The sequence below is a fragment of the Populus euphratica genome, unplaced genomic scaffold (assembly GCF_000495115.2).
Source record: "Populus euphratica unplaced genomic scaffold, PopEup_1.0 scaffold12.1, whole genome shotgun sequence".
Classification (NCBI taxonomy): domain Eukaryota; kingdom Viridiplantae; phylum Streptophyta; class Magnoliopsida; order Malpighiales; family Salicaceae; genus Populus; species Populus euphratica.
This window is the reverse complement of record NW_011499858.1, coordinates 168,785-186,424: the sequence shown is the minus strand read 5'-3', so window position 1 is coordinate 186,424 and position 17,640 is coordinate 168,785. Positions and strand designations below refer to the sequence as shown.

The 17,640-nt window shown below is 29.4% G+C and overlaps 1 protein-coding gene across 1 annotated transcript; it reads right to left on the bottom strand.

The window, feature by feature from the left end:
• Positions 1 to 14,870: 14,870 nt before the first annotated feature.
• Positions 14,871 to 15,592, bottom strand: LOC105123853 (60S ribosomal protein L26-1-like). Its single transcript, XM_011023605.1, has one exon. The coding sequence runs from the start codon at positions 15,507 to 15,509 to the stop codon at positions 15,069 to 15,071; it is 441 nt and encodes a 146-aa protein (XP_011021907.1). The 5' UTR covers positions 15,510 to 15,592; the 3' UTR covers positions 14,871 to 15,068.
• Between the last annotated feature and the right edge of the window lie 2,048 nt (positions 15,593 to 17,640).

The window sequence follows — 17,640 nt, the reverse complement described above, 5'->3', positions numbered from 1 at the left end:
CGCTAGTAAACAACACCTAAAATATAATTTAATAAGAATCTAACTTTTGATTAAATTGAGAACTGTTTTTTCTTTGCAATACCTTACAGAAATTAAAGGAAGAGAGGCTCACTCTTCAAGAAAGAAAGAAGGGAAGGAATATTAGTGATTTGAATGAAACGATGCAAGGTAAGAGGTGGACTTGCAGAAAATCTTGAATAATAATTATAAAAAAAACAGAGAGAGGAGATGCAAAATACATAAAATATAATGCGGACAATGAAAGTATACAGGCACACAAAACAAACATTGATGCTAAGCACATAATTAATTAAACTTGAAACCAATCGAAATATGAGAGACTCAAGGAGAAAAAGAACAGTTTTAATTCTTGCACAGAACCAAATTAGTTAGATAAGAAGGAGAATTAAGAAAGAAGTTGAAAGCTTAAGGTACTTACATGACATCCTTCTTCTCTTCCTCCTGTCTTAATTTCTTCTTCGTATTTGCAGGTGATGATCCAATGCATCGTTGACATATTTATACCCTGTCAAACAGGGAGTCCTAGGAATTTGCAAAGAAGATGCCCCACCTAAACTGTCGGTCAAAAAACCGTAGTCTGTGATAGTGTGCTTGAGCATTGAAAAACTACAGAAAATAATTATCCACGGGCTTCATCTCCACACAAAATGATACAAAATAAAAACAAAAGAACCAGCTTTTAGCCGTGTAAAAGAGAATCAAATGGTCATTGCTTGCAGGCTGCAGCTGTAATAGTCGTCGTCTCTTACTTCTTTAATGTATATAGTTTTCTTATCTTTCTAGGTGCCATCAGCATGGTCTTGGCATTTTCTTGAATAAGACGTGTGGTCGGCAGCAGTATTGGAGAAGTTACCATACGATTAAGCATTGATCAAAGTGTAAAATAACCCAAAAAGATTATGGATGGCTTAGTCATAATTCAATCATTTGCTCCATAAAATAAGATTATGGTTGTCGTCTGCATATGCGGTAGGTTCGCCTTGGATGCCCCACCCAATGTAACAATAGACTCACAAATAACATAAAATAAAATAGAATCACCATCTATATTAAAAAATATTAGAAATTCTACGGTTGTATTGATCTAAAAATTTTTAAATAAAAGATTTATTTATATTTTAAAAAATAACCACATCACATCTACAGTCTTTATACAAACAAAAGGTTATATTTGCTATGTATTTTCTTGTAAATTTTTCTTTAATTTCCATTAAGTGTTTTATAAATGTTTATAAATTTATTTACAATCTAAATGTTATTTACAATTTATATTTTAATTCAATGTCAATCCTAAAATAGAAAAAACTTATTCATTTAATAATTCTTTAAAATGTGGTGCCCATTTCTAAAAATAAATTACATATAAACTTGATAATTAATGAAAATTCGACATTAGTCATTTATGAAAAAAGGCTTTTTATGAAAAAAATTGACGGTGAGCCCTTAAATTAGGAAAATTTTCAAAAAAGCCCTTTTGGGATTTAAATCCCATGTTATTTAATGTTATTCTCAATCAAAACAAATACAAAACATAATGTAAAATAAAGTATCTTACTCATAAAACACGCAATCATTATATTTCATTAAGACCATGTATTTTTACTAAAAGTACAACATATAAATAAAAATCCATTACAATCACCAAACACAAACATTAAAATTTGCATAAGATTTCATGAAAAAAAAGTCATTGTCTTCTTCTATTGGTACAGTCATGCCACATATATAACCATTGATACAACATCCCTTTTTTCCATCTATTGTCTATTTTCTTAATTAGGATCCCATTACTAAAATCGAAGCAATCAGATCTAGTATTGATGAGATTTCATAATTACAATTAGCAAACACAGAAATAAAGGAAAATGGTACCTGGATTGAGAGAGAAAGCGAGGAGAGCCGAGAGAGTTGATAGCGAGAACAAGATTTTTTTTAGATTGAGAGGAAAATGTTTTACCAGTGTTTAGGAGTGTAAAATATTTTGATTTCCTTCTTCTTTCTGTACTACTGTTGGCTTAAAATATTTTCTTTTGATCACTTGCACCTAAAATATTTTTTTAAAAAATATTTTATATGAAACAAACACCCCTAACATAAAATAAAATAGAATCACCATCTAATATTAAAAAATATTAAAAATTCTACGGTTGTATTGATCTAAAAAATTTTAAATAAAAGATTTATTTATGCTTAAAAAAAGAACCAATCACATCTACAATCTCTATACAAACAATCTAAATGTTATTTACATTTGCTATGTATTTTCGTGTAAATTTTTCTTCAATTTCCATTAAGTGTTTTATAAATGTTTATAAATTTATTTACAATCTAAATGTTATTTACAATGTATATTTTTATTCAATTTCAATCCTCAAATATAAAAGACTTATTTATTTAATAATTCTCTAAAATGTGGTGCCCGTCTCTAAAAATAAATTACTCATAAACTTGATAATTAGTGAAAATTCGACATTAGTCATTTGAAAAAGAGATTCGTCGAAAAGGCTTTTTATGAAAAAAATTGACGGTGAGCCCTTAAATTAGGAAAATTTTCAAAAAAGCCCTTTTGGGATTTAAATCCCATGCTATTTAATGTTATTCTCAATCAAAACAAATACAAAACATAATGTAAAATAAAGTATCTTACTCATAAAACACGCAATCATTATATTTCATTAAGACCATGTATTTTTACTAAAAATACAACATATAAATAAAAATCCATTACAATCACCAAACACAAACATTAAAATTTGCATAAGATTTCATGAAAAAAAAGTCATTGTCTTCTTCTATTGGTACAGTCATGCCACGTATATAACCATTGATACAACATCCCCTTTTTCCATCCGTTGTCTATTTTCTTAATTGGGATCACATTATTAAAATCGAAGCAATCAGATCTAGTATTGATGAGATTTCGTAATTATAATTAGCAAAAACAGAAATAAAGGAAAATGGTACCTGGATTGAGAGAGAAAGCGAGGAGAGCCGAGAGAGTTGATAGCGAGAACAAGATTTTTTTTAGATTGAGAGGAAAATGTTTTACCAGTGTTTAGGAGTGTAAAATATTTTGATTTCCTTCTTCTTTCTATGCTACTGTTGACTTAAAATATTTTCTTTTGATCACTTGTTATTTTAAGTATGAACAAACACAGTAAAACATCTAAAATATTTTTTTAAAAATGTTTTATATGAAACAAACACCCCTAATTAATGGCTAAATTTTTTGTCGTCGTATCAATCCATGCGTAAGTGTTTATAGATTAGGGTTAATGGATAGCATACATGCCAATATACCTTTTATCAAGCATATTCTTGTATTTTTATACTCCGGTGTATACAAAATAATACCGTTATTCTTTCTCTTCAATTTGAAATAATAAAAAAAACAAGAACCATGTTCTCATGTAAAATCATGATCACTTGATTTCAAAACGAAACCGAGCTGCATCATGGTCTAAAAATCTTGGTCCATGCTGAGATAGTGATTTGACAGCAATGAAACCCCAGTCAGTAGTGGTCTCCAAACCATTTACATTAATCAGCTTGAGAACTAGACTTTGCAAACTATCAGTTCTATCTATATTCATCCCGGGAGCTAAACAAATGCATTGGTCCAAAAGGTGAACAAGGTTTATTAGTGTCTAAAGATAAACAGATGCATTGGTGAAAGATTTATAATTACCGTTAAAGAGAAACAAATGCATTGGTGCAAGCTTTTTTACTGTTGAAGAGAAACAGCATGGCGGCACATCTTGAAAACCTATCTTAGGATTATATACAAAAGAAAGAAAAAGGATGGATGGACATGGCATAGATCTAACCAAAGGAGAAGGGGCTGATGAATTTGGAAATCAAGCCATGAATACTTGCTGCAACCTCATGGAGAAGAAGAAAGAAGTGAGAAGGCACTTAAACCTTACAAAACCCATGTTCTTACTCGTTTGAATTGGACAAAGGGGATGGATTGCAGCAAACCATTTTATACAAAACATGTCTTTCATGAACCCATGGGAATCGAACAAACGGAAAGGGTACAAGTGTTGCATAAACACTGTGATTTATGATATGGAACAATTCGACAGTAATCTAGGATTATCAAGAGAAAAGGAAGAATGGGTATACATTGTTGAGGCTTGACAAGAGGGGGAAGGTTTCGAATAAAGCTTGCCAGTTCCAGCAGAAACCGTTGAAAACTAAACATGATTTCTTGTTTGTGAAAAATAAATGAATGGTTGACCGGTTGAATTAAATGAATAGTCTGGTCAATCGATTAAGTTGAAAAAATTACCTTCTCCTATTCAGTATAGGTTTTCTTTTGATTAGTCTAATTCATTGATTGTCTAGGATTTTAGATTTATAAATAAGCTTGTAATCATAAACATAAAGCATAAGTGTAATAGAGAAAAAATGTGTACTGAAGAAAAACTACTTAATGAAACATTCCTTCCTCTCAAATATTCCTTTTGTTTTTTAGTTTTGTTTGTAACATTGTTATCAAACAAGTGATATCATAACTTATTTTGATTGTTTAATATAGCCAATGCAAACTTTTCACTTTCATATTTTTTTTTTATAAAAAAATTATGAAATTTAATGTATTTATATGAAAGATTAGCTATGTTCTTAAGATACGTAGGAAATGGTCGCAACATGTTTTCAGGAGCTTAAGAAAAAAGTAACATTGATTTCAGCATTAAAGAAGGTTATGCAAAAGGCACAAATGATGGTTGGTAGCAATATTGGAGAAGTTTCCATACAATTAAGCATGATTAAAGTGTAAAATAACCCATTAAAATTTAAAGAAAATAATCCAAGGCATAAATAATTGAAAGAAGCCGATTTCCTCTTAAACTTTTCTTACCAGTATATGGATGGCTTAAATCACAATTCAATCATATGCTCTATAAATAAAGATTATGTTGTCGCCAAGGGAAAAACTAACATATATCGTAGGTTCACCCATGTTTGTTGCACCCAACATAACAATGGACTCACCAGAAAAAAAATTAGAGTTGCTATCTAATATTAAAAAATACTAGAAATTCTACAGTTACACAAGTCTAAAAAATTTTAGATAAGAGGTTTATTTATGTCATATTTATTATCGCTATTGAAATAAAAATTTATATTTTTTATTTTTGAAAGAAGAATGGTGTCATATTTACTGTCTCCATTGAAATAAAAATTTATATTTTTTATGTATCTTTTTGTAATTTTTTCTTTGATTGCCATTAAGTGTTTTATAAATGTTTATAAATTTATTTACAATCTATATGTTATTTGCAATTTATATTTGTATTTTAATTCAATATCAATCCTAAGAAATAAAAGATTTATTTATTCAATTATTCTCTAAAATTTTGTGTTCGTCTCTAAAAATATCGACAGATAAAGTCCGTCGGTAAAGTTGTCAGTGAGTGTGAAATATCAACCGAATATATTCGTCTATAAATTCATCAGTGAATGTGAAATCTATTGTCAAATATCGACGGATATATTCCGTTAGTAAAACCCTTTGTGATTATTTTTAAATATGTTTTTAAAAAATTATTTAGAATACATAATATAAAATTATATAAATTAATAGTAATAAAAACCAATTATGCAAAGAAATTTTTTATTAAACATCAAAAATAAAAAAATTAAATTAAATAATATTCATTACAAACTGAATATGTTTAAAAAAAATACTAAATGAATTATTAAAAGTAAATAATATTTATTACAAATTAATATAAAGGTAGAGTAGGAGGAGGAGGAGGAGGAGGAAGCTGGTAGTTATACGGCAAAAAAGTATGAGATGCACATGTTTGACCACTTTGTGATGCCATGTTCATGACCATTCTCGAAACTGTTCATAATCCGCTTTGAGTTGTGCATACTCCGCTAATAGGTGGTCGTATTTTTTTGTGAGCTGAGCCGTATATTGCTGCAAGGCCACAAACTTCTTAGATTGGGTGCTCAATACTGATTGAGAGCTTTCAATGGTTGAAACACTATGGGTCGCCCACAAGTTTTCGGCCATAGTGTTGGAGATTCTGTAAAAACCTGATTTTTATCAGATCCACCAAATGATTCAACCTTCATCCACAAATCCAAATCGAATTTATATTTGTATTTTAATTCAATATCAATCCTAAGAAATAAAAGATTTATTTATTCAATTATTCTCTAAAATTTTGTGTCCGTCTCTAAAAATATCAACAAATAAAGTTTATTCAATTATTCTCTAAAATTTTGTGTCCGTCTCTAAAAATATCGACAGATAAAGTCTGTCAATAAAGTTGTCGGTGAGTATGAAATATCAACCGAATATATTCGTCTGTAAATTCATCAGTAAATGCGACATCTATTGTCAAATATCGACGGATATATTCCGTTAGTAAAATCCTTTGTGATTATTTTTAAATATGTTTTTAAAAAATTATTTAGAATACATAATATAAAATTATATAAATTAATAGTAATAAAAACCAATTATGCAAAGAAATTTTTTATTAAACATTAAAAACAAAAAAAAATAAATTAAATAATATTTATTACAAACTGAATGTGTTTTAAAAAAAATAATAAATGAATTATTAAAGGTAAATAATATTTATTACAAATTAATATAAAGGTAGAGTAGTAGGAGGAGAAAGCTGGTAGTTATACAGCAAAAAAGGATGAGACGCACATGTTTGACCACTCTGTGATGCCATGTTCATGATTATTCTCGAAGCTGTTCATAATCCGCTTTTATTGTCATGCTCCGCTTTGAGTTGTGCATACTCCGTTAATAGGTGGCCGTATATTTTGATGAGTTGAGCCATATATTGCTGCAAGTCCACGAACTTCTTAGATTGGGTGCTTGATACTGATTAGGAGCTTTCAATAGTTGAAACACTATAGGTCGCCCATAAGTTTTCGGTCAGAGTGTTGGAGATTCTGTAAACCTGATTTTTATCAGATCCACCAGATGATTCAACCTTCATCCACAAATCCAGATCGAATTATGGATGGGTCAAAGGGTTATCCTTATATTTCTCTCTCAACCGACTATTATAGGTCTCCTATAAATAAATAAAAAAGTAATTATTATATTCAATTCAATAAAAATAATAATTTATAAAATAATATTACTGAAAAATTCCAATGGAATAAATTCGGTCGATAATGATTACCTCAAATTACTGACAAAATTATTCCATCAGTAATTTCATTGGTATTAAGCAAATTTTTGATAATGAGTTATATATTTTTACATGCAAATTATCAATGAATATTTTAATATATTGTTATCATATAAATAAAATTAGATAAATTAAAATATTTAAAATAATTATACTTGTAAAACTAAAAAAAAACTCAATTTATTTTGAGCCTTGCATCCATGACATAACAAGCGACGTGATATAGAGAGGTAAGAATTGTTGACCTCTAGCTATAGTCATCTATGGCGCCATTGGAAGATGGGCTCGAGAAAGTCCAAAAAGGTTGTACTGTGTTCTGAAATGGAATCTTAACCGCTTATGGGATTAGAATCGATGAACGATTGGGACAGGGCACTCGCAGTGAAGCGTGTGGGCATCTAATCCAGTGGAGAAGAAACCAATTCACCAACTGGGTGAAGAACTTTGCTGCAAGATTGGATGTTGATGCTGCTCATCTGCGACTTCAAGCCTTGAGAAAAATTATTCAGGGGAAACTTTGAGCCAACCGTTGAGATATTCAGTTTCGTTTAAGTATCTAAAATATATTGCACCTGGGAATTTCTCAACTGCGTTTTCTTTTTACGATTCCTAAAGTCCTCGTGACATGGTGCTGTATTGACCTCAACGCATTAGATGAATATATTAGAGGTATATATGGAAATAGAAATAGAAATAGAAATTGCCATAGCTTTGGTAATCATGGACAAGACATTTTTTTCTAAAAAATAAGATGTTAAATATATATTTCTTTTTCAATCAAAATTATTTTTTTAAATAGTTGTTATAATGTCCAAATGTGATAAGTAATATATACAAACAAATGACATGTTCTATTTATCAATTAATCATGGATAAATCTTCTACCTGGTTTCAAAAGGATCTCAGATTTGCCTAATGATGATGTTTATAAAGACACTATAGGGATGTTATAAGGGATCGTTAAGGCATGTATATCCACCATTACCAAGCAGATACTCAGATATAAATTAGGTGTTGCATGCATTTATACTCTGACTAATGGTCATAAGATAAATCACTAATCCTCCACCTAATCTAGAAATTTATATATGCTTTCAAAATTTAAAACAAAAGGTTTTATAAGGCAGTAATTCATATTCAATATACAAATATATATGCGTTATATAAAAACAATAAAGCATAAAAGGAATGCATGTTGATAATAAAACATGGACAAAAAAGCATTAAAAACTTAAAGCATAAAAATGTATAAAAAAATCAAACACAATAATCAGACAAACAAACAAAGTAATCCTAAAGGTGTCACCATTTTATCACACGTGTATGGCGTCATGACAATCATCCTTCTAGATCATGATAGTTTGGAATGATGTTGGTGGAAAAGACAAGAAATTCTCATTCTTCATCAATAGAAAAAAAGAAATAGAAGTCGTCACCTAATATTTTAATTACCAGGAACCCTAACCGATCTTAGAATCTAGTTAAGAGAACTAATTACGTTAAGAGAATCTATTAGCTTCTCTAATACATCGTACCTAAGGTAGACTATATTGTTTATTTGTCTAATATAAACTAAGAAAAAAGTTGTGTTTTTTAAATCTTGATTAATTTGTCTTAAGTTTAAGAAAAGTCCACCTTAATAAGAAAATTCTTATCATATTAAATTAAAAACCTAGTCATTCTAATAGCAAAAAAAAAAAACTAAATTATATTTTTATTTAATATCAGGAATATATCTTATGTATAAGTTCATAATCTCGTATATTAAAAGAAAAAAAGAAAAAAATTTAGTATTTTGAGAATGTAGGCCCAGATCCTTTGAAATTTTACAAATTTAATGTAAAATCCATGCAATACTTTTCATTATAAAAAAAAATGTTAAAGTATTTTAGATATTTAAAAAAGAAATACTTAAATAACTTTAGGATTTTTATCCATATAAAATATAAAAAGAAAAAACAAATGACTTGGCCGACTTGGTTGACTTAAAAAATTTTATTTTAACAAAAACTAAAAAAAAAAATGGTTTCACCCATAAAACAACCCAAAAAAAATCAAACAAAAAAAAATAGATCAACACTCAAACAACACAAAAACTCAAAAAAAAATAAACAAAATAGATCAAACACATAAAAAAATAGAGAACTCCCAAAACAAATCTTATAATTTAGAACCCAAAACAAACTAGATTTAACCAAAACAAAAGTACATATATGTTGAAAATCATGCAAAGATCAATAATCTAGTATTCATTCATTTCGATTATCTCTTAAACATCATAATTTTGTCAAAATGAGTTTTGGTTCTAAATTGAAACCTTAAAAAACCATTAAAAACGTGTTACTAACATAAATAAACACTAGATTATTGGTTAATCATGCATAAAAAAGAATTTTATGCAAAGAAACATATAAAAATTGATCCAAATCAAAGATCTAAGGCAATGTTTCTTTCAAAGAGCATGAAGAATGTTGCCTAGAACCCACCAATAAACCTAGCCACAAGGCAACCACTACCAAGCCTAGAAATGGTTTTTCTTTACCTTTAAAACATGTTTTTTTATCCCAATAAGTAACAATATCATATATAACATATTTGAATCTAAAACTAACATAAAAAAAATTAAAATATCAAAATCAAGCATGAAATATCAAATCCTAAAATTAATAATCTTAAACAGCCTATATGTTCATACAACATAGATTAAAAATTGATTTTCAGAACATATTTTGTATATGAACAAGTTTAACAAGCTAAGAATAAACATCATTGTTTCAACATTTATAGCTTAAGCTAAATAAAATCTAAAACAATATTTATATATTATAAAGAAAACTTAAACAACAATAATACATCAAATTAAAACATAAAAATAGCTTTAAAACAATATTTATAAATTAATCATAACAACAAAGAGGTGAATGCAACATCATTTATTAAACATTCTAAACTTTTTTTCTATACTTCTAACTATAAATGTAAACCAAAACAAATAAAACAAAAAACAAAAGCAGGTCACAAAGAACCAACTTTTAGGTTTGTAATGTATATTTAGAATAACTACTCTCTTTTGGTTTTTTCTTGGAAAATTTTGTCTCTCATTAATTTATAAAGCTTAAGAAAACTTTTGTTTAGGTGTTTAGACCTCTACCCTTGTATTCTTATTGATATTTCTCTCATTTTTTTTTTATCTTTTTTCTTTCCCTTTTTATTTTTTTCACCTATTTTCTTGATTTTTAGGGGGGTATTTATAGGGTTTTGTTAGGATTTTAGGAGGTCTTGAATCCATTTATAACATCTTGATCTTAAAGGGAGTGTTGTGAACCCTTAATAAGAACCCATTAAAAAGTCTTTGTGTATGAACACACCAAAACCAAATCGTTTTTTGCATGGTGGTTGGACTGTTGAGATTGGCTAAGCTGCCCACTTTTAAGGCCTCGTCGAAGCAGTTTTAATGTCAATGTCACCTGAGACCACCTAAAGTTGGTAAAGGGGAAACACATATTTCATTTAAATCTAACCTTACTCAATTTGAAGGTTTGTAACTTCATATTCATGTGTTTGAAGTTACTACCTCCATCAACTAAAACTATCAAAACAGAGGTGCACTAAGAAATGATGTGTCATTCACCTTCTCTTCATTAAATTTGAATGACATGTCGCTTAGGGTACTTAATTTGAGATTTGAAAAGATTCAATTGAATTCTTATTCTTTTAATGCTTTTAATTGTACTTATAATTGCTTTCAAACTTTTAATTTCATGTAATTTCACCCTTGTAAAACTCAATTATCAACCCCAAAGTTAACTGTTATGTTCATTTTAATCTTATAGTTCTGAATTTATGCATATCAACCCTCAATTGACTAACAAGCTTTTAATTTCTTCATTTTAACTCTTGATTTGATTCATTTCAACTTCTATATTTACATATATTTTTCAGTTTAGTCCTTGATTTTGAATTTCTCATCCAAATGGTCCTGTTGCAAAAACAATTCTACCATGTTAGTCCATGTGCTTATCTTTTTTAATGGCGAGGTAGTAAAAACATTCTTCTCATCCATGGTACATTGTGCATAGGGAAACGGTGTTTTTACATCCTTTAAGTTTTTTTAATATTTATATATATAAAGCAGAGTATTATTACCATAGAAGGCAAAGAAAAGCCCTGATGGGCAACCCAAGATACATCAAAGACAAAATTGGCATTCAAAAGAAAAACCAAGCCAGAGAACCCAAAAATTGAATACAGATAGAAATATTAGGATCAAAATTCCAGCCCCTGCATACCATAAGCCATAGCCACAAAGTTTCCATCATAGAAATACGAGAAGTCAAAACCAAGCCACAATCTCACAGGATCTTGATGGTATCAAACTCCAGCCCCTGCAACAATAAGTCAGAGTTCCCATGAAGTTCATAACAGATTCAACCAACCTGGGGAGAATGAGATCTATGAACCAAGCCACCAATTCACAAATTCTATTTACATCTTGTTTTGCAAGAGCATCTGCCACGAAATTACCCTCCCTGGGAACATGAGAGAGAACTTCACGGAAACCAAAGCTAGCAGAAGAAAATCTGGAGGCAACGATGAAGAGTTCATGGAGTTTCCACGGTCTATTCAACTCACACAACATCCAATTAATAACATTGGAAGAATCCGATTCAATGATAAGAAGCTCCTCTCTCGAAGATTATAGTTCCAATGCTTTAATCACCGCAAGCTTGATGTGTCCATCAACAAGGCTGTCAAAGCTATATGCTCAGAATTCCATTGCAAATTAAATGGAGATTTATTAAACTTTAAAATTAAAAAAAGAATTAATTGATAAATTCTTAAAAATAAAAATATTCAAATTGTAAAAATAAATATACATATACTAAATAGAAAAAAAATAACTCCATTAAAAAAAATAAGATATTTACACATGTTTGATGTATATATCAGCATAATATGTCAATTTAATGGCCACATCAGTTTGCATTCAACAAAATATATTTAAAACATGTAATTAGAAGGAAAAAAAAATGAATGCTTATATGCTTGAAAAACAAAAATAATCAAATGTTGAAAAATATTATTTGATAATGAAGAAAAAAATTAAATGATAACATGATAACCTCAAATAAAATAAAATTAAAAATTAAAACTCAATTTTTAACAAACAAAATATTAAAAAATAAAATTTAAAAAATATTGAAAAAACTTGACCATGTTCATTTGGGTCAATATGCAAAATATGAGATATAATTACGATATTGAGTTAACTTCATAAAAAATAAATTGAATAAAACTTTAAAATTTAACAATTTAATATTGAAGTACGAGGTAATGTGAATCATTTTTGAAACAAGTAAAAAATTTAATAGAAAAAAAATAATAAAAATAATAAAATCTAATTTTTAATTAAATAAATATTAAAAATAAAATTAAAATTCTAGAAGATGATTTTTGGTTATCAAATTAGGCTACATGAGTCATTCAAAAAGCTTGGGAATGACTTCCACATGTGAATGCATTACACTAACATCTATTTATTTTATATAATATTTATATGTATTAAATTACTAAATTGTTCTAATACATCTGAACATTACAACAAAAAAACATATTAAAAAAACAAACCACTAGCAAGCATAAGAATTTTTTTTATTTTAATGGCAACTTTATCATTTCATTGTGCTCATAAAACTAAAAAGACTAATGAGCCCTAATGCCAATTTAGTTTTTTTTCAAGAATAATTATATTATTTTACTGCAGAAAAAAGAATAAAAAGATATAATTCACCTCATATTAAAATCATTATTATATTATAACAATCCTTAATAAAATGAGAGTCTTGATCCACGGTATCACCCTTAACTTTTTTATAAAGTCCATGTATTTTCATGGTTGGATAAAATTGTTTTTTCAATTAAAAAAGATTATATAAGTGGTCTATGTTTTTTCATACATCAAGAAAAAAAACTGATTTCAAGTTGAAGAGATAATATGAATGTTTAATAAAATAAATTAAAAATTATATATACTAAAAAATTGTTTAAAAAACTTTAACGGCAACCAAATATTGCTTTATGAAGTTGAGAGAAAAATATATATTAAAACATTTAATAAGGTATTTAAACAAAAAATAAGAACACCGTATAGGCTAACCAGAAAAAGCACTAAACCGATATTTGGAGAAAAAAAAAAATCAAGATGACGGAATTCAAAGGAATAAATAAAAAATTGTGGGGGCACTATTATAGCAGCTTTAGACAGCATCCATTGTAATAGCTCTCCCCTCAAGGATTGTATGTTAACATTTTCCCTAGGTAGGAGCATCGTTATACAGAAAATGGATTCAAGTTTTAATGCAGAAAAGTCCCACAATCATCGAAGATGAGGATTATGCATTTCTTCATGCCGTGTATTTAAGCTGCAAGCAAGTAATTTAGTGTTTGAAATTGTAGAAGTAATTGTAATTTAAAATATCTTTTTGTTTAAAAATATATTTAAATAATATTTTTTTTATTTTTTAAAAAATTATTTTTTATCTCAAATATAATAAAAAACACTAAAATATATTAATTTTTAACAAAAAAATTTAATTAATTTTTTTAAAAACATGGATTCGGCCACGTTTCCACATTTCCAAACGGTCCAAGTAAATACCTCCTCAACAAAGTCCTAAATCACAAGACAAAACAGATATATGCAGAAACCATTATAATCAATCCTAAAGGTCATTTATGTCAGCAAAAGGCTCTTCAAACACAGAAAGTTCTGATAGTGAGCTATACTGAGATACCACCAACTGTACCCAAACTTGCAGTAAGATCCACAACCATAACCTTTAACCAAAAGTAAGCTCGATCCTAAACCTCCTATCTGTGTACTGATAAAGGTTCATTCACAAACAACCTCAAAAGATTTACTAACCCTGCCATGATAGCAAGCAATTCGATGAAATACAACTTACAAAATCTACATGATAAGCTTGCAAATGCAAAGGCTTCAATATTATAACGTGCAATCCAAGGTGTTCATGGACTATACAAGTTAACGATGTAAAAGAAACACTAAATCTCATAAGAGAATCCACCTGTAACCCTGCACTCACTGTAGACTCCGCAAAAGCATTATGCACTAGTAAATTTCATAAATTGAAATCAAGTTTGTGGTATCCACTTGATTCAAATTCAACGGACATTTTGAGACTAACATAAAGTCTACCACATTCTTGAAAAACCAACGTCCTCTAATGAATGAAAAATCAATGAACGCCAACATCCTAATTTTAGCCTAAGCTACTACATAGTCAAAAATATTTCCACGCTTCTATGTTAAACTTAAGAACTGCACTCAGTAAATACCACTATTTGGACACACAACTTCTTCAAAACCCAATTAAATACCAATTCCTAACAGGAAATCAAAACCCAATTAAAAATCAAACCACACACCCAACTCCCAACCGAATTCCCAGTCCTATCCCTGCTTCTACATAAGACTTGGAGCATAACTTTAGCATACACGTTCAGTTCAACTGGTTATTTCCAAGCTCCTGCTGGAGTTTCAACCAATTGGAAATCTACAGAATCTAACCAATTAAACCCCAACTATGTACCCAAAACCCCTAATTAGCCATCTACGGTATAAAAATATACGGAATCCACACAGATACATACCCAATTTTCGCTCTTTTCAAAGGAAACCAAGTACACTTTCAGCAGCAGAAACAAAACAAGAGGAACAGGAAGAAACAAAATCAAGGTCACATTAAATAACCTTTAAGTCTCCAAACATATTCAAAAATAGCATCAAGGAAATAGATAAATAATTCAAAACCTTGCCTACTAAATATTTCATTTCAAACAAACCAATCAATCCACACTCTGCATGATGTCCTCGGCAGTGAACTTAGTGCCCTTCTCTTTGTCTCCAACAGCACGTCCCTTTGCCTTGCGATCCAATAGAGACTTCCTATCCTTATCAAGCCTCAACTTCATGATAACAACCTTGGACGGATTGATACCGACATTAACTGTTGACCCATTCACCTTCTCACGTGTAATCCTCTCGATGTGGATTACCCACTTTCTGCGATAAACTTGAACCACCTTGCCCTCACGTCCTTTATAAGTCCCACGAACAACCTGGACTTCATCGTCCTTGCGGATAGGCATGGATCGGACGTTGTACTTCTGGCGGAGGTCGGTGGAGAGAGGAGCGCTCATTAGGACCCTGCGCAAGGAGGATGGCGCCGAGAAGTGGGCCTTCCGGCTCTTGCGTCTGGAGGAGGAGACCCTTGGGTTATACTTCATGGTAGCTGTTGTAGCTGCTGGCTATGGGGGTTAAGGGTTTTTGGGAGGGGGGCGCTGCAGGAAAGAGATGAGTGAAGGAAAGTGAAGGAATTTATATAGGGAGGAGGGATGTGAAATGCTAGGGTTTTTTTGGTTTTTTGGTGGGTTTTTAAGGTGGGCCTTGTTGTGTGTATTTAGGCTGGTGCTTGATTTGTTTTGATGGGCCTTGAGATTTTATTTTTTTTAATTTTACCACTAAATTGATTTGTTTTGATGGGCCTATTAAAATTCCCAATGCTTAAATCAAGGATTGTGCGTGATTTTTCTTGGATTAACAACGAGTAGATTTCTTTAATATTGATTTGAGTGTTGAGATTTATCGAATGATTTTCTTCAACATAGATTTGAGTGTAGCAATTTGGGAGATATTGTTTTTTCCATTACATAATAATAATAGTTATTAAATAAATTAAGATTACCTGATGTCAAAAGAAAAGATGGTTAATCCTAAGAGGTATAATTTAAATAATTAAGTTTTATATTTATTTTTTAAAAATTATTAATTTAAATTCTCTCAAAACTACTAAAAAATTATATAATCATTAAATTTTAACACCCATAAAATTACATAAATACAAGGGAGGGAGGGAGGTTGGTTATTTTAAGAAAATGAAATAATTATATAGGTCTGCATTTGATAATATAATGTCCAAAATCTACATGAAGGCTAGATTGTATTTACATCGCCAAATTAACAATAAATAAGTTAAAGATTTTGAGAGGAAAAAACAAGGTGTTGAACAGTCCGTAGACATGTTTATCCAGGAGCAGAGCTAGAAATTTTAGTTTGGAATCGTCAAATTAGAGAAGAGCAAAATTTAATATTTTCTATTTTTAAGGTTAAAAATCTAATTTATTTATGGAGAGGGGCTGAAAAAAAAAATCCCCCCTCTAATTTTGCCCTGTGTTTATCTGAATAATTATTTTTATCTCAATCAATGAAATTTTTTTTTAAATTCATCCTTTTAAGTTATATTAAATTGATTTTATATAACGGTTTGTTTTTCTCTTTGCATACTCTCTCGAATACACAAGAAATCAGACAATATTTTAAAGATAAACTAAAAATTAATTTTGCAAAATAGAATTTTAAGCTGTTAAAAAATTAGAATCAGATCCCTACTTGTGATCTTAGTGTAAATTTATGATGTAAAAGTAAAATAGTTGATACAAAGTGAATTATGTGTGTTTAGAATGGTAACTGAAGCTCAGACTAATCTAATCCTAGAAAGGAGACAGGATCTATCTCAGGATCATGATATGGGGCATTACCCATAAATATTTAACCATTGTTTTCTAGTTTTTACTGAAATTTCAACAAAAAAAAAAATTTGTTTTTATTATCACGTACAAATTTGTTTTCTAGTTTTTACTGAAATTTCAACCAAAAAAAAATTATTTTTTGTTTTTATTATCACGTACAAAATATTTTTTTATGCCTGTAAAGAATATTCAACACAATTAAGTCGTCCTGGTAGTCTCAGGCATGCCTATAGAAACATCGCAAAGTTCTTTTCATCCAATCCACATGTAAATTTAAAGCGATGCAAATATGTCCATGTAATTTAGAATAATTTCTACCAAGAAGTTGAGAATATAAATCTATAGTAATTTAGAATAATTTCTACCAAGAAGTTTAGAATATAAATCTATATATATAAGCTGATAAATATGTGTCATGGTAATTGTGGCTTGAAAAATATTGTTATAAGCAAATTTCACCAAGGATAGATCATCCTCCCATTGTCCTCCAAATTTTAGGATAGAAAATCTTAACAAGTCTTCCATTACTTGAATGATCCTCTTGGATTGTCTTTCTACATGTTGGGGAAGAGTTGTACTGAAGTTCAGTTTAGTTTCCATGGCATGTTGTAAATTGGACCACAACCTTAAAATAAACCAAAAATCATAATCAGAAACTATTATTACTAAAACTTCATGAAGTCTAACCACTTCATCCACACATAACCTGGCTGGTTTATTTACTGGATTTGTTCTCTTTATTAGTAAAAACAGGGTAGAATGTGTCAATCTATCTACAATCATTCAAACCATATCATTTCTCTTCCTACTCTTTGGAAGTACATAAACT

What these genes read in the sequence shown, in the direction of transcription:
- LOC105123853 (XM_011023605.1), bottom strand. Translation starts at nt 15,509, where the DNA reads ATGAAGTATAACCCAAGGGTCTCCTCCTCCAGACGCAAGAGCCGGAAG.